The sequence below is a fragment of the Oncorhynchus mykiss genome, chromosome 11 (genome assembly GCF_057628025.1).
Source record: "Oncorhynchus mykiss isolate SJ-2025 chromosome 11, ASM5762802v1, whole genome shotgun sequence".
Lineage (NCBI taxonomy): Eukaryota > Metazoa > Chordata > Actinopteri > Salmoniformes > Salmonidae > Oncorhynchus > Oncorhynchus mykiss.
In genome coordinates, this window is record NC_143032.1 from 37,065,213 (window position 1) to 37,085,315 (window position 20,103).

Consider the following 20,103-nt stretch of genomic DNA (forward strand, 5'->3'; position numbering starts at 1 on the left):
AATCTGCTAAATTGTAATTATTCGCCTACCTCCTCATGCCCTTTGCACACAACGTATATACTCTTTTTTTTTTTTTTCTTTTTTTTCTACTGTGTTATTGACTTGTTTATTGTTTACTCCATGTGTAACTCTGTGTTGTTGTCTGTTCACACTGCTATGCTTTATCTTGGCCAGGTCGCAGTTGTAAATGAGAACTTGTTCTCAACTAGCCTACCTTAAATAAAGGTGAAATAAAAAAATAAAAAATACATTTAAAAAAGAAGATACATTGTAGAAATTATGACTTTGTGGCTGCAGTAACTAGTGATGACCCAAGGGCTGGCTGGGCTGCTGCTAGTAGTCTAAAAAGTAGTCTAAATAAATATATGCAAAGTAGTCTAAATATATTGCAGTCATAGCTAAGTTATGAGTTCATTTTGCATTACTTTCGGGTTGTAATCATATTATAATGCTCACATGAATGTCATGCTGAATATACTGTATGCTCATGCCATTGTTACAAAAACATTATTCAAATTTAGTTGCTAGAAGAATAACGTTAGGCTACAATGCAAATGTCATGTGTAAAATCATTTTTTATGTTATTTATGGAAGTAAATCTCCTTTGCACTGCACACTGCTTTGTAACACCTTTTGCATAGTTGTTTCAGTGGGCTGGCCCTCATCATCTGCTCTGTAAGCAAAGTATTCCAAAGTTTGCTTCTGGAGACAGTTTTGTCAACAAGCTGCAGGTGTGGAGGTATGATGTTTTGGTTTGAAAAATCCATGCTGTCTGCATATTCTCTCTCTCGCTTGCTTCTAAAAAGTGGCGTGCTTTGTGTCAGTGTAGCCTGGCTAGCTTACTACTTATTGCCATCTTGAAAAGATTCAGACAAAATACTAGACAGACTCGATCCTCTCAATCCATATCAGATGTGCGACACATTTGACAGAAGTACTGAAAGTAAACACAGATTCTGAACCTCTCCCTGTCTCTCATGATCTAGTAAAAGTTTCAGTATAACGTAGAGCACTATCATGTGTACGCACACACACACGCACAGACACACACACAGGTGTTCATTTGTAATTTGACCAGTTTCTCACAGCAGGAAAATAATTCTGCAGAAACAGGAAATGTGAATTATTGTGTTGATTATAAATTCATGTACATTTTCGTAGTGGTTGACACATTTTTAGATAAATCTGACTTAATTTTTTTGTTCGAATTTACCCCTTTTTCGTGGTATCCAATTGTTAGTAGTTACTATCTTGTCTCCTCGCTACAACTCCCGTACGGGCTCGGGAGAGACGAAGGTCGAAAGCCATGCGTCCTCCGAAACACAACCCAACCAAGCCGCACTGCTTCTTAACACAGCGCCTATCCAACCCAACCAGCCGCACCAATGTGTCAGAGGAAGCACCTGGCGACCTGGTTAGCATGCACTGCACCTGGCCCGCCACAGGAGTCACTAGTGTGCGATGTGACAAGGATATCCCTACCGGCCAAACCCTCCCTAACCCGGACGACGCTAGGCCAATTTTGCGTCGCCCCACGGACCTCCCGGTCGCGGCCGGCTGCGACAGAGCCTGGGCTCGAACCCAGAGTCTCTGGTGGCACAGCTAGCGCTGCGATGCAGTGCCCTAGACTGCTGTGCACCCGGGAGGCCCTTAAATCTGTCATTTTAAAGTGGAAATTACAAATTTCAGAAGCCTTTTTAAACCTTGAATACACTTCCTTGCTGCGCAGGAGAATTATCTGAGACAACAGAGTGATCCAATTAAGATATGACATCTGTACCCAAGTCAAGTCCATCCCAAGATGGGAAACCCTCATGTGAAGGTGTTCGCTCTGTCACCTCTTTGTCTATTAAATGGTGGACATTCTGAGCATTACCAGCCATGAGTAACTGAACTGGAAAAAAGTCCTGTGTGTCTCACCAGGTTCTTGAGCAGGGTCGACAGCTCCTTGGTCAGGGTGGAGAACTTGACGAAGGCTGTTCCCAGGTCAGGGTTGTCTCTGCTGATGAAATTGCTGCCAAACTTATCTAGAGCCTGGGCATAGTTCTCCTCATTCTGGACATGGTCTGGGAGAGAGAGAGACAGAGGGAGACAACCAAGGTTAACATTTGTTTGAATTTGAAATAATGATAACAAGGGTAGTGTTGCTAGGCTTTGAGTCCCAAATTGCACCCTATTCCCTATTTAAAGCACAACTTCAGTAGTGCAGTATATAGAAGGGTCCATAGGGCTCTGGTCAAAGTAGTGTATAGGGAATATGGTGCAATTTAGGACACAGCCAGGGACAGGTGATTGTGATCCAAGAATGGAAAGGGTGACATTTGCCATTGAATCATCTGGTTACAAATGCAACAGCTTAGTGTGGTTTCTAATCATTTTTACAACTTAAATCAGATGGTATTTCTGTAAAGCTCAGTATAGAGGGGTAGATCTTGCTAACTGGGTGTGGGTGAATGGGTTGAAGAGGAGCATTGGTAGACTGCCATTTCATTAGGAAAAATGATTGGTGCATGATGCAATGCGGGTAGTCTCCCATTCATTGTTATAGGAGTACAGCCCCACCAGGATCTGTCACAAGTTTCTATCAGCATGTTAATGTGCAACCAGAGGAAAAAGAACTCTGGACCACCTTTAATCCACACACAGAGACCATACAAAGCTCTCCCTTGCCCTCCATTTGGCAAATCTGACCATAATTATATCCTCCTGATTCCTGCTTACAAGCAAAAATGAAAGCAGGAAGCACCAGTGACAAGATCAATAAAAAAGTGGTCAGAGGAAGCAGATGCTAAACTACAGGACTGTTTTGCTTGCACTGGCTGGAATATGTTCCGGGATTCCTCCCATGGCATTGAGGAGTACACCACATCAGTCATTGGCTTCATCAATAAGTGCATTGATGGCGTCGTCCCGACAGTGACCGTACGAACATACCCCAACCAGAAGCCATGGATTACAGGCAGCATCCGCACTGAGTTAAAGGCTAGAGCTGCCGCTTTCAAGGAGCAGGACTCTAACCCTGAAGCTTATAAGAAATCCCCATATGCCCTCCGACGAACCATCAAACAGGCAAAGCATCCATACAAGATTAAGATCGAATTGTACTATACCGGCTCTGACGTACTACACAGCCGAGAGCTGCCCAGTGACACGAGTCTACCAGACGAGCTAAACTACTTCTATGCTTGCTACGAGTACTCCAAGCATGCACTGACCAACTAGCAAGTGACTTCATTGACATTCTGAACCTCTCCCTGTCCGACTCTGTATTACCAACATGTTCTAAGCAGACCACCATAGTCCTTGTGCCCAATAACACTATGTTAACCTGCCTAAACGACTACCAACCCATGGCACTCACGTCTGTAGCCATGAATTGCTTTGAAAGGCTGGGCATGCCTCACATCAACACCATCCTCCCAGAAACCCTAGACCCACTCCAATTTGCATACCGCCCCAACAGATCCACAGATGATGCAATCTCTATGGCACTCCACACTCCCTTTCACACCTGGACAAAAGGAACACCTATGTGAGAGTGCTGTTCATTGACTACAGCTCAGCGTTCAACACCATAGTGCCCTCAAAGCTCATCAATAAGATAAGGACCCTGGGACTAAACACCTCCCTTTGCAAATGGATCCTGGACTTTCTGACAGACCGCCCCCAGGTGGTAAGGGTAGGTAAAAACACATCCGCCACGCTGATCCTCAACACAGGGGCCCCTCATGGGTACGTGCTCAGTCCTCTCCTGTACTCCCTGTTCACTCATGACTGCACGGCCAGGCACAACTCCAAAATCATCATTCAATTTGCTAATGACCCAACAGTGGTAGGCCTGATCACCGACAACGATGAGACAGCCTATAAGGAGGAGGTCAGAGACCTGGCCATGTGGTGCCAGGACAACAACCTCTCCCTCAATGTGATCAAAACAAAGGAGATGATTGTGGACTACAGGAAAAAGAGGACCGAGCACGCCCCCATTCTCATCGACTGGGCTACAGTGGAGCAGGTTGAGAGCTTTAAGTTCCTTGGTGTCCACATCACCAACAAACTAACATGGTCCAAGCACACCAAGACAGTCGTGAAGAGGGCACGACAAAACCTAATCTCCCTCAGGAGACTGAAAAGATTTGGCATGGGTCCTCAGATCCTCAAAAGTTTCTACAGCTGCACCATCGAGCGCATGGGGTTGTATAACTGACTGGTATGGCAACTGCTCGGTCTCCGACAGCAAGGCACTACAGAGGGTAGTGCAAACGGCTCAGTACATCACTGGGGCCAAGCTTCCTGCCATCCAGGACCTCTATACCAGGCGGTGCCAGAGGAAGGCCCTAAAAATTGCCAAAGACTCCAGCCACCCGAGTCATAGACTGCTCTCCCTGCTACCGCAGGGCATGCGGTACCGGAGTGCCAAGTCTAAGACTCCTGAACATCTAGTCAGATGGCTACTCAGACTATTTGCAGGGCTGTATATGGAATTGTACATGGGATTGAACTGTATCCAAAATCAGACAGGATACCTGAGCGGGGCCAGGTCAGAAAGGGTCTAGAAACCCCCTCTTCAAGGCACTAACAACCTAAAACTGACTATGTGGAGAAAAGGTTGAAACGCTGAAATATTTTGTTTCATAAGAGGGCATAATTACTCACCCAGAAAAGTCTATATAGAGATCATCCCTTTTCAATGTCTTCCACAAGCGCAACCCTCTTGTTAATGAGCCTAGAAAACTGACAAGAGAGCGTTCTCTCACCTTGGCCTGAGCTGTAGATGGCCTTGACTGATTTCTTCACCTTCTGCAGCGCAGTCCTGTCCTGATCCAAAGCCTGTAAACACAGAACGAGAGAGAGAGAAAGGGAGAGAGAGGATTGTTAAGGATTTACAATAGCATCACAGACTGAACTTTGTAACCAAAACACAATTGTTATACAATAAATTATAGTCATTTCAGAGAATGAAGCTAACCCTGAACACTATGAGATTTTTACAGTGCTGGCATAGAAACTGGCATAACAATTTATCAAATGCTCAAAAAGCACCACATGACCTGAAATATGGCTTATCAACATTCCAAATAAAATTCCAAACTGTTTGTTATATAAGGGTTCCATACAGTAGCATCATTAGGACAGTAGTGCCCGAGGTAGAGCAGCTGTGTCTTATAATGCCTCTCTTCTCCATGCTTCTCTGTTTCGCAAAGAGCAAGACCATGGCCCTTCTTGCTATTCTACTAGTTCTGCTATTCCGTTGGTGTTTTAAAAATATATACATCTCACAAAGCTGAGATAGGATTGAAAACACACTAGGGCTGTCCCCAACTAAGACAAATATTGGTAGACAAAGAGTCGTCTACTCTTTCGACCAATTGATTGGTCGTATTTTTAACGTGTATATTTCCATATATACAGTGCCTTGCGAAAGTATTCGCCCCCCTTGAACTTTGCAAACTTTTGCCACATTTCAGGCTTCAAACATAAAGATATAAAACTGTATTTTTTTGGGAAGAATCAACAACAAGTGGGACACAATCATGAAGTGGAACGACATTTATTGGATATTTCAAACTTTTTCAACAAATCAAAAACTGAAAAATTGGGCATGCAAAATTATTCAGCCCCTTTACTTTCAGTGCAGCAAACTCTCTCCAGAAGTTCAGTGAGGATCTCTGAATGATCCAATGTTGACCTAAATGACTAATGATGATAAATACAATCCACCTGTGTGTAATCAAGTCTCCGTATAAATGCACCTGCACTGTGAGAGTCTCAGAGGTCCGTTAAAAGCGCAGAGAGCATCATGAAGAACAAGGAACACACCAGGCTGGTCCGAGATACTGTTGTGAAGAAGTTTAAAGCCGGATTTGGATACAAAAAGATTTCCCAAGCTTTAAACATCCCAAGGAGCACTGTGCAAGCGATAATATTGAAATGGAAGGAGTATCAGACCACTGCAAATCTACCAAGACCTGGCCGTCCCTCTAAACCTTCAGCTCATACAAGGAGAAGACTGATCAGAGATGCAGCCAAGAGGCCCATGATCACTCTGGATGAACTGCGGAGATCTACAGCTGAGGTGGGAGACTCTGTCCATAGGACAACAATCAGTTGTATATTGAACAAATCTGGCCTTTATGGAAGAGTGGCAAGATGGCAAGAAAGCCATTTCTTAAAGATATCCATAAAAAGTGTTGTTTAAAGTTTGCCACAAGCAACCTGGGAGACACACCAAACGTGGAAGAAGGTGCTCTGGTCAGATGAAACCAAAATTGAACTTTTTGGCAACAATGCAAAACGTTATGTTTGGCGTAAAAGCAACACACCATCCCCACTGTCAAACATGGTGGTGGCAGCATCATGGTTTGGGCCTGCTTTTCTTCAGCAGGGACAGGGAAGATGGTTAAAATTGATGGGAAGATGGATGGAGCCAAATACAGGACCATTCTGGAAGAAAACCTGATGGAGTCTGCAAAAGACCTGAGACTGGGACGGAGATTTGTCTTCCAACAAGACAATGATCCAAAACATAAAGCAAAATCTACAATGGAATGATTCAAAAATAAACATATCCAGGTGTTAGAATGGCCTAGTCAAATTCCAGACCTGAATCCAATCGAGAATCTGTGGAAAGAACTGAAAACTGCTGTTCACAAATGCTCTCCATCCAACCTCACTGAGCTCGAGCTGTTTTGCAAGGAGGAATGGGCAAAAATGTCAGTCTCTCGATGTGCAAAACTGATAGAGACATACCCCAAGCGACTTACAGCTGTAATCGCAGCAAAAGGTGGCGCTACAAAGTATTAACTTAAGGGGGCTGAATAATTTTGCACGCCCAATTTTTCAGTTTTTGATTTGTTAAAAAAGTTTGAAATATCCAATAAATGTCGTTCCACTTCATGATTGTGTCCCACTTGTTGTTGATTCTTCACAAAAAAATACAGTTTTATATCTTTATGTTTGAAGCCAAAAAATGTGGCAAAAGGTCACAAAGTTCAAGGGGGCCGAATACTTTCGCAAGGCACTGTAGATACATGCTATGTGTTTTAATCAAATCAACTATAGGCACTGCACTTGTCTGATGCTTTAAGCAAACTTTTTGATGAAATAATTAAGACACAAATAACTATTCCGACTGCAATTGATTTGGACCCGGACCTGGCTCAGATTTGCTGCGCTGTGTTAAAAAAAAGACAGCGATTGACTGTCTGACTAGCATCTGTTGTCTCTCTCTCCTCCCTGCAGCAGTGACCACCACAGAACATCAGCAGTGTATCGTGCTGTCCGTGTTGCTGAAACTGCAACATAATTACAGCCATTTCTGATTGAAAAGTTGTTACCGAAATTTGTATAGGAAAAACATTCTCTAATTTTCTCTAATTCCCTTTGCTCTCTTTACGTGACAATAAGGCCTGACCTATAGCATATCATAATCACATGAATAAATTGGTTTATAACAAACTCTGAACACCGTAACACATGTGACAGCAAAATGGATGCCGAGGACGAACAAATAAACTGGAAACGGGGGAATGTTTACTGGTTGCCCAGGAGGTAAAGGGGAAGTCAGATGTGTGGAATACATTTAACTAGTTGTGGGGAAATACTGGAGAAGAAGAAAAATAAGGTATGAAGCCAGCGCTGCATGCATATTATGTGTACCAAACAGGTGCTGTTAGATTACAATATAATTTTTCTGACCGTTTGTAACAATGTATACAACACAGAATAAATTATAAGTGTACCAGAGTCTGTTGAAACGTTTTGGCCTATTCATTGTTTTAGCTAATCATTCAAAGGTTGCTTTGTTATTTTATTTAAAAACGCTTGATTGCATTTCACATCATGAATGACTCGTATACTGTGTGATGATATGAACAAATAAATTATTGATTGATACAGTAGTCTATATAATAATTGAAATACATGCCTAAGTAAGTTACGGTATTAAGACTAAACAGGATGCGCTCTTAGAGTGGCTTGAGAAAGTATTCACACACCTTGGCATTTTCCCTATTTTGTTGCCTTACGACCTGGAGTTAAAATTGATTTTGGGGGGGGGGGGGGGTTTGTATCATTTCATTTACACAACATGCCTACCACTTTAAAGATGCAAAATATTTTTTCTTGTGAAATAAACAAGTGTGACTACCCTCCCACTCTGTCTGTCATATTATTTCTCTTTGCTCTTGTTTTCTTTATTAGGATGTCGGCGGGAGGAGCTGGGAGGGTCGTCAGCGACATGGGACACACCTGGGCCCGGGTGTGTCCCGGGATAAATACACCTCTTCCCCATTCCTTGAGGAGACTCTCTCCATGCAGACACACTGATAGAGTTTGGTTATGGCATTTTTGTGGCTGTTTTGTTTGTTTGCTTTGGCACCTTTCAACACCCCTCATTATCATATTTAGGCACTCAAACACTCACTTACACTACTGATTACTGGCTACACACACCATTGTTAATTGTATTTAGTTTACTTCAGTTAATAAATATATTTTGTTATTCCTTATCTTCACGTTGTCTCCCTTTTTGTTACGAACTTCAAGCCGGTTCGTGACACAAGAAATAAGACAAAAACAGAACTTGAGCATGCATAACTATTCACCCCCCAAAGTCAATACTTTGTAGAGCCACCTTTTGCACCAATTACAGCTGCAAGTCTCTTGTGGTATGTCTATAAAAGCTTGGCACATCTAACCACTGGCATTTTTGTCCATTCTTCAAGGCAAAACTGCTCCAGCTCCTTCAAGTTGGATGGGTTCCGCTAATGTACAGCAATCTTTAAGTCATACCACAGATTCTCAATTGGATTGAGGTCTGGGATTTGACTAGGCCATTCCAAGACATTTAAATGTTTCCCCTTCAACCACTCGAGTGTTGCTTTAGCAGTATGCTTAAGGTCATTGTCCTGCTGGATGGCAAACCTTCGTCCCAGTCTCAAATCTCTGGAAGACAAACAGGTTTCCCTCAAGAATTTCCCTGTATTTAGCGCCCTCCATCATTCCTTCAATTCTGCCCAGTTTCCCAGTCCCTGCCAATGAAAAATATGGTGTTCTCGGGGTGATGAGAGGTGTTGGGTTTGCGCCAAACATAGTGTTTTCCTTGATGGCCAAAAAGCTGAATTTTAAAAAAGTATATGTTTGGGGAGTCTCCCACATGCCTTATTTTTTCTGGATACTCTTCCGTAAAGCCCAGCTCTGTGGAGTGTATGGCTAAAACTGGTCCTATGGACAGATACTCCAATCTCCACTGTGGAGCTTTAAAGCTCCTTCAAGTTTATTATCTTTGGTCTCTTTGTTTTCTCTCTGATTAATGCCCTCCTTGCCTGGTCTGTGAGTTTTGGTCTGTGGCCCTCTCTTTGCAGGTTTGTTGTTATGCCATATATGCCAAAAAGTTATAATGGATTTAATGGTGCTCTGTGGGATGTTCAAAGTTTCAGATATTTTTTATAACCAACCCTGATCTGTACTTCTCCACAACTTTCGTGCAAAATTATTCAGCCCCTTTACTTTCAGTGAAGCAAACTCTCTCCAGAAGTTCAGTGAGGATCTCTGAATAATCCAATGTTGACCTAAATGACTAATGATGATAAATACAATCCACCTGTGTGTAATCAAGTCTCCGTATAAATGCACCTGCACTGTGAGAGTCTCAGAGGTCCGTTAAAAGCGCAGAGAGCATCATGAAGAACAAGGAACACACCAGGCAGGTCCGAGATACTGTTGTGAAGAAGTTTAAAGCCAGATTTGGATACAAAAAGATTTCCCAAGCTTTACACATCCCAAGGAGCACTGTGCAAGCGATAATATTGAAATGGAAGGAGTATCAGACCACTGCAAATCTACCAAGACCTGGCCGTCTGTCACACCCTGGTCAAAGTATTTTGTGTTTATCTTTATTTATTTGGTCAGGCCAGGGTGTGGCATGGGGTTTTTGTATGTGGTGTGTATGGGGATTGTAGCTAGTGGGGTGTTCTAGCTAAGTCTATGGCTGTCTGAAGTGGTTCTCAATCAGAGGCAGGTGTTTATCGTTGTCTCTGATTGGGAACCATATTTAGGCAGCCATATTCTTTGAGTTTGTCGTGGGTGATTGTTCCTGTCCTTAGTGTTAGTTTGCACCAGTTTAGGCTGTTTCGGTTTTCATTACGTTTATTATTTTGCACTGTTTGTATTTAGATTCATGTTGCTATAGTCACAATAAACATGGATCGCAATCTACACGCCGCATTTTGGTCCGACTCTCCTTCTCATCAAGAAAACCGTTTCAGAATCACCCAACACAAAAGGACCAAGCAGCGTGTCAACAGGCAGGAGCAGCGCGAGGAGACGCGCAATAAGGATTTCTGGACATGGGAGGAAATCCTCGACGGGAGAGGACCCTGGGCTAAACCAGGGGAGTGTAGCCGCCCAAAGGTGCAGCAGGAGAAGAGGCAACAGGAGCAGCCCAAAGAGGAGGTATGGACATGGGAGGACGAATTAGAAGGAAGAGGACCCTGGGCTCAGCCAGGAGAATATCGCCGCCCCAAAGAAGAACTGGAGGCGGCGAAAGCGGAGAGGCGCAGATATGAGGAGGCAGCACGACGTAGCGGATGGAAGCCTGAGAGGCAGCCCCAAAAATTTCTTGGGGGGGGGCTAACAGGGAGTATGGCTACGCCAGGTAGGAGACCTGGGCAGACTCCCTGTGCTTACCGGGGGGCTAGAGAGACCGGACAGGCATCGTGTTATGCAGTGGTGCGCACGGTGTCTCCAGTGCGGGTGCATAGCCCGGTGCGGTATATTCCAGCTCCTCGTGTCGGCCGGGCTAGATTGAGCGTCGAGCCTAATGCCATGAAGCCGGCTCTACGCAGCTGGTCCCCAGTGCGTCTTCTTGGGCCGGCTTACATGGCACCAGCCTTGCGCTCGGTGTCTCCGGTTCGCCTGCATAGCCCAGTGCGGGCTATTCCACCTCGCCGCACTGGCAGGGCGACCGTGAGCATTCAACCAGGTAAGGTTGGGCAGGCTCGGTGCTCAAGAGCTCCAGTGCACCTGCACGGTCCGGTTTTTCCAGTACCACCTCCACACCCCAGCCCTCCGGTAGCAGCTCCCCGCACCAGGCTTCCTGTGCGTGTCCTCGGCCCAGTACCACCAGTGCCAGCACCACGCATCAGGCCTACAGTGCGCCTCGCCTGTCCAGCGCTGTCGGAGCCTTCCTCCTCTCCAGCGCTGTCGGAGTCTCTCACCTGTTCAGCGCTGCCAGAGCCTTCCTCCTCTTCAGCGCTGTTGGAGTCTCCCGCCTGTTTAGCGCTGTTAGAGCCTTCCTTCTCTACAGCGCTGCCGGAGTCTCCCGCCTGTTCAGAACTGCCAGTTAGCATAGAGCTGCCAGTTAGCATAGAGCTGCCAGTTAGCATAGAGCTGCCAGTTAGCTTAGAGCTGCCAGTTAGCTTAGAGCTGCCAGTTAGCAAGGAGCTGCCAGTCTGCAAGGAGCTGCCAGTCTGCAAGGAGCTGCCAGTCTGCATGGAGCTGCCAGTCTGCATAGAGCTGCCAGTCTGCATGGAGCTGCCAGTCTGCAAGGAGCCGCCAGAGCTGCCTGTCTGCAGGATGCCGCCAAAGCTGCCAGTCTGCAAGGAGCCGCCAGAGCTGCCAGTCTGCAAGGAGCCGCCAGAGCTGCCAGTTAGCATGGAGCAGCCAGGGCCGCCAGTCAGCATGGAGCAGCCAGGGCCGCCAGTCAGCATGGAGCAGCCAGGCCCGCCAGTCAGCATGGAGCAGCCAGGGCCGCCAGTCAGCATGGAGCAGCCAGTCAGCATGGAGCAGCCAGTCAGCATGGAGCAGCCAGAGCAGCCAGTCAGCATGGAGCAGCCAGAGCTGCCAGTCAGCATGGAGCAGCCAGTCAGCATGGAGCAGCCAGAGCTGCCAGTCAGCATGGAGCAGCCAGTCAGCATGAAGCAGCCAGAGCTACCAGTCATCATGGAGCAGCCAGGCAGCATGGAGCAGCCAGAGCTGCCAGTCATCATGGAGCAGCCAGTCAGCATGGAGCAGCCAGATCTGCCAGTCGACCAGACTCTCCCAGATCTGCCAGTCGACCAGACTCTCCCAGATCTGCCAGTCGACCAGACTCTCCCAGATCTGCCAGTCGACCAGACTCTCCCAGATCTGCCAGTCGACCAGACTCTCCCAGATCTGCCAGTCGACCAGACTCTCCCAGATCTGCCAGTCGACCAGACTCTCCCAGATCTGCCAGTCGACCAGACTCTCCCAGATCTGCCAGTCGACCAGACTCTCCCAGATCTGCCAGTCGACCAGACTCTCCCAGATCTGCCAGTCGACCAGACTCTCCCAGATCTGCCAGTCGACCAGACTCTTCCAGATCTGCCAGTCGACCAGACTCTTCCAGATCTGCCAGTCGACCAGACTCTTCCAGATCTGCCAGTCGACCAGACTCTTCCAGATCTGCCAGTCGACCAGACTCTTCCAGATCTGCCAGTCGACCAGACTCTTCCAGATCTGCCAGTCGAACAGGATCTGCCGAAACCGCCAGCCAGCCAGGATCTGGTAGATTCATCAACCTGCCTGAGCTTCCTCTCACTCCTGAGCTTCCTCTCACTCCTGAGCTTCCTCTCACTCCTGAGCTTCCCCTCAGTTCCGAGCTGCCTCAGTCCCGAGCTGCCCCTCAGTCCCGATCTGCTCCTCAGTCCAGTGGGGTTCTGGGTGAGGACTACTAGGCCATGGTCGGCGGCGAGGGTGGACTATCCAGGGACGCGAGGAGAAGGGACTAAGACATTGATTGAGTGGGGTCCACGTCCCGCGCCGGAGCCGCCACCATGGACAGACGCCCACCCGGACCCTCCCTATTGTTTTGAGGTGCGTTCGGGAGTCCGCACCTTAGGGGGGGGGGGTTCTGTCACACCCTGGTCAAAGTATTTTGTGTTTATCTTTATTTATTTGGTCAGGCCAGGGTGTGGCATGGGGTTTTTGTATGTGGTGTGTATGGGGATTGTAGCTAGTGGGGTGTTCTAGCTAAGTCTATGGCTGTCTGAAGTGGTTCTCAATCAGAGGCAGGTGTTTATCGTTGTCTCTGATTGGGAACCATATTTAGGCAGCCATATTCTTTGAGTTTGTCGTGGGTGATTGTTCCTGTCCTTAGTGTTAGTTTGCACCAGTTTAGGCTGTTTCGGTTTTCATTACGTTTATTATTTTGCACTGTTTGTATTTAGATTCATGTTGCTATAGTCACAATAAACATGGATCGCAATCTACACGCCGCATTTTGGTCCGACTCTCCTTCTCATCAAGAAAACCGTTACACCGTCCCTCTAAACTTTCAGCTCATACAAGGAGAAGACTGATCAGAGATGCAGCCAAGAGGCCCATGATCACTCTAGATGAACTGCAGAGATCTACCGCTGAGGTGGGAGACTCTGTCCATAGGACAACAATCAGTCGTATATTGCACAAATCTGGCCTCTATGGTAGAGTTGCAAGAAGAAAGCCATTTCTTAAAGATATCCATAAAAAGTGTTGTTTAAAGTTTGCCACAAGCCACCTGGGAGACACACCAAACATGTGGAAGAAGGTGCTCTGGTCAGATGAAACCAAAATGTAACTTTTTGGCAACAATGCAAAACGTTATGTTTGGTGTAAAAGCAACACAGCTGAACACACCATCCCCACTGTCAAACAAGGTGGTGGCAGCATCATGGTTTGGGCCTGCTTTTCTTCAGCAGGGACAGGGAAGATGGTTAAAATTGATGGGAAGATGGATGGAGCCAAATACAGGACCATTCTGGAAGAAAACCTGATGGAGTCTGCAAAAGACCTGAGACTGGGACGGAGATTTGTCTTCCAACAAGACAATGATCCAAAACATAAAGCAAAATCTACAATGGAATGGTTCAAAAATAAACATATCCAGGTGTTAGAATGGCCAAGTCAAAGTCCAGACCTGAATCCAATCGAGAATCTGTGGAAAGAACTGAAAACTGCTGTTCACAAATGCTCTCCATCCAACCTCACTGAGCTCGAGCTGTTTTGCAAGGAGGAATGGGAAAAAATGTCAGTCTCTCGATGTGCAAAACTGATAGAGACATACCCCAAGCGACTTACAGTTGTAATCGCAGCAAAAGGTGGCGCTACAAAGTATTAACTTAAGGGGGCTGAATAATTTTGCACGCCCAATTTTTCAGTTTTTATTTGTTAAAAAAGTTTGAAATATCCAATAAATGTCGTTCCACTTCATGATTGTGTCCCACTTGTTGTTGATTCTTCACAAAAAAATACAGTTTTATATCTTTATGTTTGAAGCCTGAAATGTGGCAAAAGGTCGCAAAGTTCAAGGGGGCCGAATACTTTCGCAAGGCACTGTATATATATATACTGAGATCATGTGACACTTAGATTGCACACAGGTGGACTTTATTTAGCTAATTATGTAACTTCTGAAGGTAATTGGTTACACCAGATCTTATTTAGGGGCTACATAGCACAGGGTGTTAATTCATAGGCACGCACCACTTTTCCGTTTTTTTCAATTGTAATTTATTTTAAACAAGTTATACTTTTCATTTCACTTCACCAATTTGGACTATTTTGTGTATGTCCATTACATGAAATCCAAATAAAAATCAATTTAAATAACAGGTTGTAATGCAACAAAATAGGAAAAACGCCAAAGGAATGAAGACTTTTACAAGGGTAGTGTAGGCCCACAACTCGATGGTGGTTATGCAACGCTGCTATACTAAGCCTACTAATGATATTGACATTACTTATTATTATAATGCTGATCATAATAATAATAGTAATAAGGAGATAAAGGAAAAGGGAGGGTTATTATTATAATGCTGATCATAATAATAATAGTAATAAGGAGATAAAGGAAAAGGGAGGGTTATTATTATAAAAAATACAAATATCGGACCATTTGGAACAGTTTAAACAACACTAAATAAATGAAATAATACCAGAGAGGCTGGTCTAATGAAAAAAAACGTTTATTCCAGCAGAGCAAAGATTAATAAAAGCCAAATTCGTGAGGCTTGGTGCTCACAGAATCAGTAGGCTATTAAACGATCACTCAAACAGGCAACAGAAGCAGGATCTGTCTTATTTCTGTAGATATGTATATGGATGATTTATAAATTCAGGCACATTTAACAGTTAGGTTATTGATCATAGACCTAATTAAGTTGGGGTTTCCTCTCTCCTCACTTTTCTTAGACAATTAAGCCAAGGGCTGTTTTCTCGTCTCCTAACTCTGCTGCTGACTCCACATTGTTCTCAACACCAATATGCTGGTTAATTTTTCCATTGTGCACATAGAAACATGGTCTAGGAAAAGGCGCCAATTCAACAGCGCACTGATGTGTTTCAGAACCACGGACAGCGACTGTTATCCAACGCAGGAGAAAACTTGTTTGTTTAAAATTAATATAATTTGTGCACCATGATTTGTTTTTGTTATCCATTTTTTGCTTCTGCTCGACTAAAGAAATCTAAGTCAACCAACATTCTATTGACCAAACCAGTCGACTAAATGGGGCCAGCCTTAAAAACAAACACACACACTGACTACATCTGTCCAAGGTCACTGTCTAAATGGTGATAAAATACTGGATAACTCTAACACGATCTGTTATACCTACAGTAATGAAGTCTCTAGCACTCATTTACAAGGCCATATTTCCTTGATTATGATCCGTACTGTGATTGAAGCAGATGTTTGTTTACAAAAGTAGTGCACTACTTTTGACCAGAGCCCTATGGGCCCTGGTCAAAGGGAGGGCACTAAAAAGGGAATAGGGTGCCATTTGGGACGCAACCTGCGATACTGACCTCCAGATCCTCTCACCGCACAGAGCGTCGCAATTAGGAGAACGCTGATGTCATGCTTTTATCGCTGCTGAGGGCAGAGCAACTCTGCATACACTGTCCTTGGCTCACAGCACTACTTATGCCTACTTGGAAATGCGCTTGTTTACAAAAACTCTGTGCTCTGTGGAAGTGTAGAATGTCTGCACAGATCGAAGGTTTCACTTTTGTGTTTTTCAATGCAGGGTATTCTGTATCATTCGCCACAGAGCCAGATTAAATGACTGTGAGGTTTGGTGTGCCAAAACAAATGTTCAGGTTAAGAGGATTTGATAGTATCACAAACAGTACTCACACACTCAGATGTGTAGAAGTACACACACACACACACACACACACACACACACACACACACACACACACACACAAACACACACTTATGGAGATGGTAAACACCAACATAAATACAGGAAATCGGGCTCCGCTGGTCACAGGGGAGGCACCCTACAACGTCGGTCGAGCTAATTAAATTTCACGATGCAATTAAGGCCGAGTCTTGGTTGTCCCCTGGACAGTTTTACGTCGCTGTTACACAATTTATGGCTGCAGTACTGTATGGCCCCGGGGCCCTTAGTGCCCTTAGTGCCCTCCCATTGCACTGTGCTTTGATCTCTCTCTCTCTCTCTCTCTCTCTCTCTCTCTCTCTAACGCAGGAGCCCGACCTGGCGCTAGTGTATGTACCGTTACCTAGTAGCCTACATACAAATACTCTCATACTGTACATGATCCTTCAGTGTGGTCCTATCCAGACTAAAATGTTCTGTGTATTAACAGAGAAGGCAACTTTGTAGAGTATGGTTGGTATAATCAACACCCTTTTCATAAATATTAGGCTGTATTCTGGAACAAATTGCTTTGGCTTTAGCAGAAAGCTGTGTTGTCTACATCTTAGCAAACATGTTTATCTCTAGTCTGTACTTGCTTCGTGAAATACTAAATTATCATGACATGATGAGAATATAGGCTACTGTAGACCAAGGACACAGACAGGGTCATAGGCATCATGGTGGACCCCCTGACACCCTAATCCATGAATGATTATTCAGAGAGGCAGTAGACTGAGATGAATTCTCCAGAGGGAACAAAGGCAACGCATGCAGCAGCAGCAGGAGGAAGACTGCCTCTCTAATGGTGCCCATGTTACAGGGCAAGAGAGCGAGAGAGCGAGAGAGCGAGAGAGAGAGAGAGAGAGAGAGAGAGAGGAGCAGCTGGCACCCCCTTCAAAGGTCACCCATAATCCTCTCTGTGTCTGCGTTGCGGTAATTAAATATTCTGCTTTGATATGAACATGCTCTTACATTAGTAGGGAACATGCTATGTCGACTTGACATTACAGGGGCAGGGATATATGTGTTGTGTACCCAGGGTCCTTGCGACCACAGGAGTAGGGTTTTTAGAGGCCCTTGTCCGACTGTAGCACAAGCTTCCGTTTTTTTTTCTCGCACAGAGCAAACCACCATTGAGGCCATTTTTAATTGACGATGACGCGACAGACCGTGTGTGACAACCGTATAGATTTCAGTTACGACTGAACAAGGTCAATTGCCAATGGCATTACTGCCATTCAAAATCGCTAGGCATACATCATTATCACAGAGAGCACAGTAAAGACTCATTCAAATCTGTCGTGGAAACACTTTTTTAGGTATACTGTAATATACGCAAGCAAGTGCTACCATCAAATCAATGAGGAGAAACACTAGATGTGTAGGAGGGAGGGGAATTTGGCTTTGAGCATTCAGCTCAGTCTCCAAGGGTCAAAATAGTTCAATGGAACACAGCTCACTTGGCTAACAGTCCTCCACACCCTCTGGCAACCAGTAAGAACGCATCTCAGCTCTAGCAAGAATGCCCTCACAAAGCCTGCAAACTATTCAATATAGTAAATTCTTTGTTCTGATCGACCAACAGCCAATGTTCAGCTCTGACACAATCCAGTGTGATTGGTGATTCAATGACTCAAAACAAGAGTTTAGGGGATAGAGATGTTTCATACCTAATATTCTGAAAGGGAACCTAGCCCACAGTATATGGCAGTGTGTTGATTCCCCTGTGAAACGTCTACCACCATGAAAGCTCGTATTGTGCTGGTAGCTGGTCATTGTGGCTGTGCATGACGGGAGACGGAAAGGTAGAGAAGCTACAGCTTCAACACTTCCTGGGTTGTGTCCCAAATGGCCCCCCTATTCCCTATTCCCTATATAGTGCAGTGCTGATCAAAAGTAGTGCACTACAAGTAATGCCATTTGGGACGCAGATCTGAAGTTCCTGCCCCAGGTCTTATCCTCCCAGTGCAGAGCAGACCTGGCATTTCCCCTCCACCCCTCCTTCCATAGGAAACAGGAAGCAACAGGCCTGACTGTCACTCTCTTAGTTGTAACACCATGGTATTTCACTGGCAACTTATGGTAAACCGCGTTTTGTGGATAAGTTATAGATCACAGTTACAGAAGTGTTCTCTAGATTAATTTCTCTACTGTGAAATGTGTGGATTTCTCTGTCAATTGGTACTCACTCAGTTCATAACTTTGTCACTCAGTTCATAACAAGATCAGTCACACGTACAGACAGACAGTAATGGGGTTGCCACCGAGATGTGAATGCGCTGTCTCGCACATCAGCAAGTTTCTCTAGTCTAACCATTCTGTCTATCTGTCTGTCTATCTGACATTAGTCGGCTGACACTCAAGATGACGCAGTGCCTTGTAGTGAGTTCAAGGCCCAACCCCACATGAGTCCTGGTATCACAATGTCCCCCTTAGTTTAAGAAGACTCGTTTGTAATGCCATGCATTAAAGACCAAAATTGGTTCAAGAGAATTGTGATAAACAAAAATATATTTTATTTAAGGACCAAAAAATTGACAGCTGTGCTATAGATTGTTGGGAAGAGATGTTGGCTGTATCGATTCCATGGCACATGGTTTATGAATTGACATGCAAAACGGCAGACACAAAACGGCGGATTCAAATGTTTAATTTTTCAATTTAAATGATTATACAAAATTCTTTCAAAGAATGTAATTGTATATATGTGGGGGATACAGCCTTCCCAGCACTGCAGATTTTGCTGCGAGGTAGCAGAGATTTAGATCATTTATATTGGTACGGTCCATATGTAGCTAGTTTTTGGTCACAGGTCCAGGAATGGCTGAAGAATCGCAACTATTTCCTGGAGCTAACACTGCAGATAGCAATTAAGGGAGCTTTGAAAAAGTCATAGTCAATGTGATCAATAATATAATAATTATTTCAGCAACAGAAATTTATCTTTCATTTACAATCTGTAGAAACTATGAGAATAGAAAGGTTCAGAACTTTTGTGAAGCATCACAGCACAGTTGAAAAATATATATGGCAAATAGAAATCCAATATGGACGGTGTCAAGAGACAGATGGGAGGGGTTGAGTGGATCTGAAAGGTGTGACTAAAAACAACAAGATAACTAATGTAAAATATACTGTGTCCATAAAATGTATATAGGTTCAGAACTTTTGTGAAACAGCACAGTTAAAAATATATGGCAAATAGAAATCAAAACGGATTAAAAACAATTAAAAACAAACAAAAGATAACTATATATATATATATATATATATATATGTGAGTGACATTTTTTCCCCACCCATTTTAGAACAAGGCTGTAACGTAACAAAATATGGAAAAAAGGAAGGGGTCTGAATGGAAAGATATTCAGACCCCGTCCCTTTTTCCATATTTAGTTACGTTACTGCCTTGTTCTAAAATGGGTGGGGAAAAAATGTCACTCATCTATCTACACACAATACCCCATAGCAAAAACAGCTTTTTAGACATTTTTGCTAATTTAATACAAATAAAAACTTAAAATAACTTATTTACACAAGTATTCAGACCCTTTGCTTTGAGACTCAAAATTGAGCTTGGGTGAATCCTGTTTCCATTGATCATCCTTTAGATGTTTCTACAACTTGATTGGAGTCCACCTGTGGTAAATTACATTGATTGGACATTATTTGGAAAGGCACACACCTGTCTATATAAGGTCCCACAGTTGACAGTGCATGTCAGAGCAAAAACCAAGCCATGGGGTCAAAGGAATTGTACGTAGAGCTTTGAGACGAGGCACAGATCTGTGGATAGGGTACCAAAAAATGTCTGCAGCATTAACCTGTTGAGTGTAGGGGGCAGTATTTTGATGTTTGGATGAAAAACATACCCAAATGAAACTGCCTATTTCTCAGGCCCAGAATCTAGAATATGCATATAATTGTCAGATAG

At 44.4% G+C, this 20,103-nt stretch overlaps 1 protein-coding gene across 10 annotated transcripts in view; it reads right to left on the reverse strand.

Annotated features, from left to right (window-relative positions):
• The window catches only part of LOC110535644 (arf-GAP with SH3 domain, ANK repeat and PH domain-containing protein 1), an 82,058-nt gene that overhangs the window by 44,260 nt on the left and 17,695 nt on the right, over positions 1-20,103 (reverse strand). For all 10 annotated transcript variants that reach the window (XR_016484461.1, XR_016484462.1, XM_090189971.1 and 7 more), the window contains 2 exons: positions 4,758-4,830; positions 1,921-2,066 (listed from right to left, as the gene is read on the reverse strand). Coding sequence is in view for 8 of the 10 variants with exons in the window: in XM_090189971.1 (XP_090046097.1) it covers positions 1,921-2,066; positions 4,758-4,830 (219 nt within the window). In the remaining 2 variants the exon portion in view is untranslated. The remainder of the gene's footprint in view (positions 1-1,920; positions 2,067-4,757; positions 4,831-20,103) is intronic.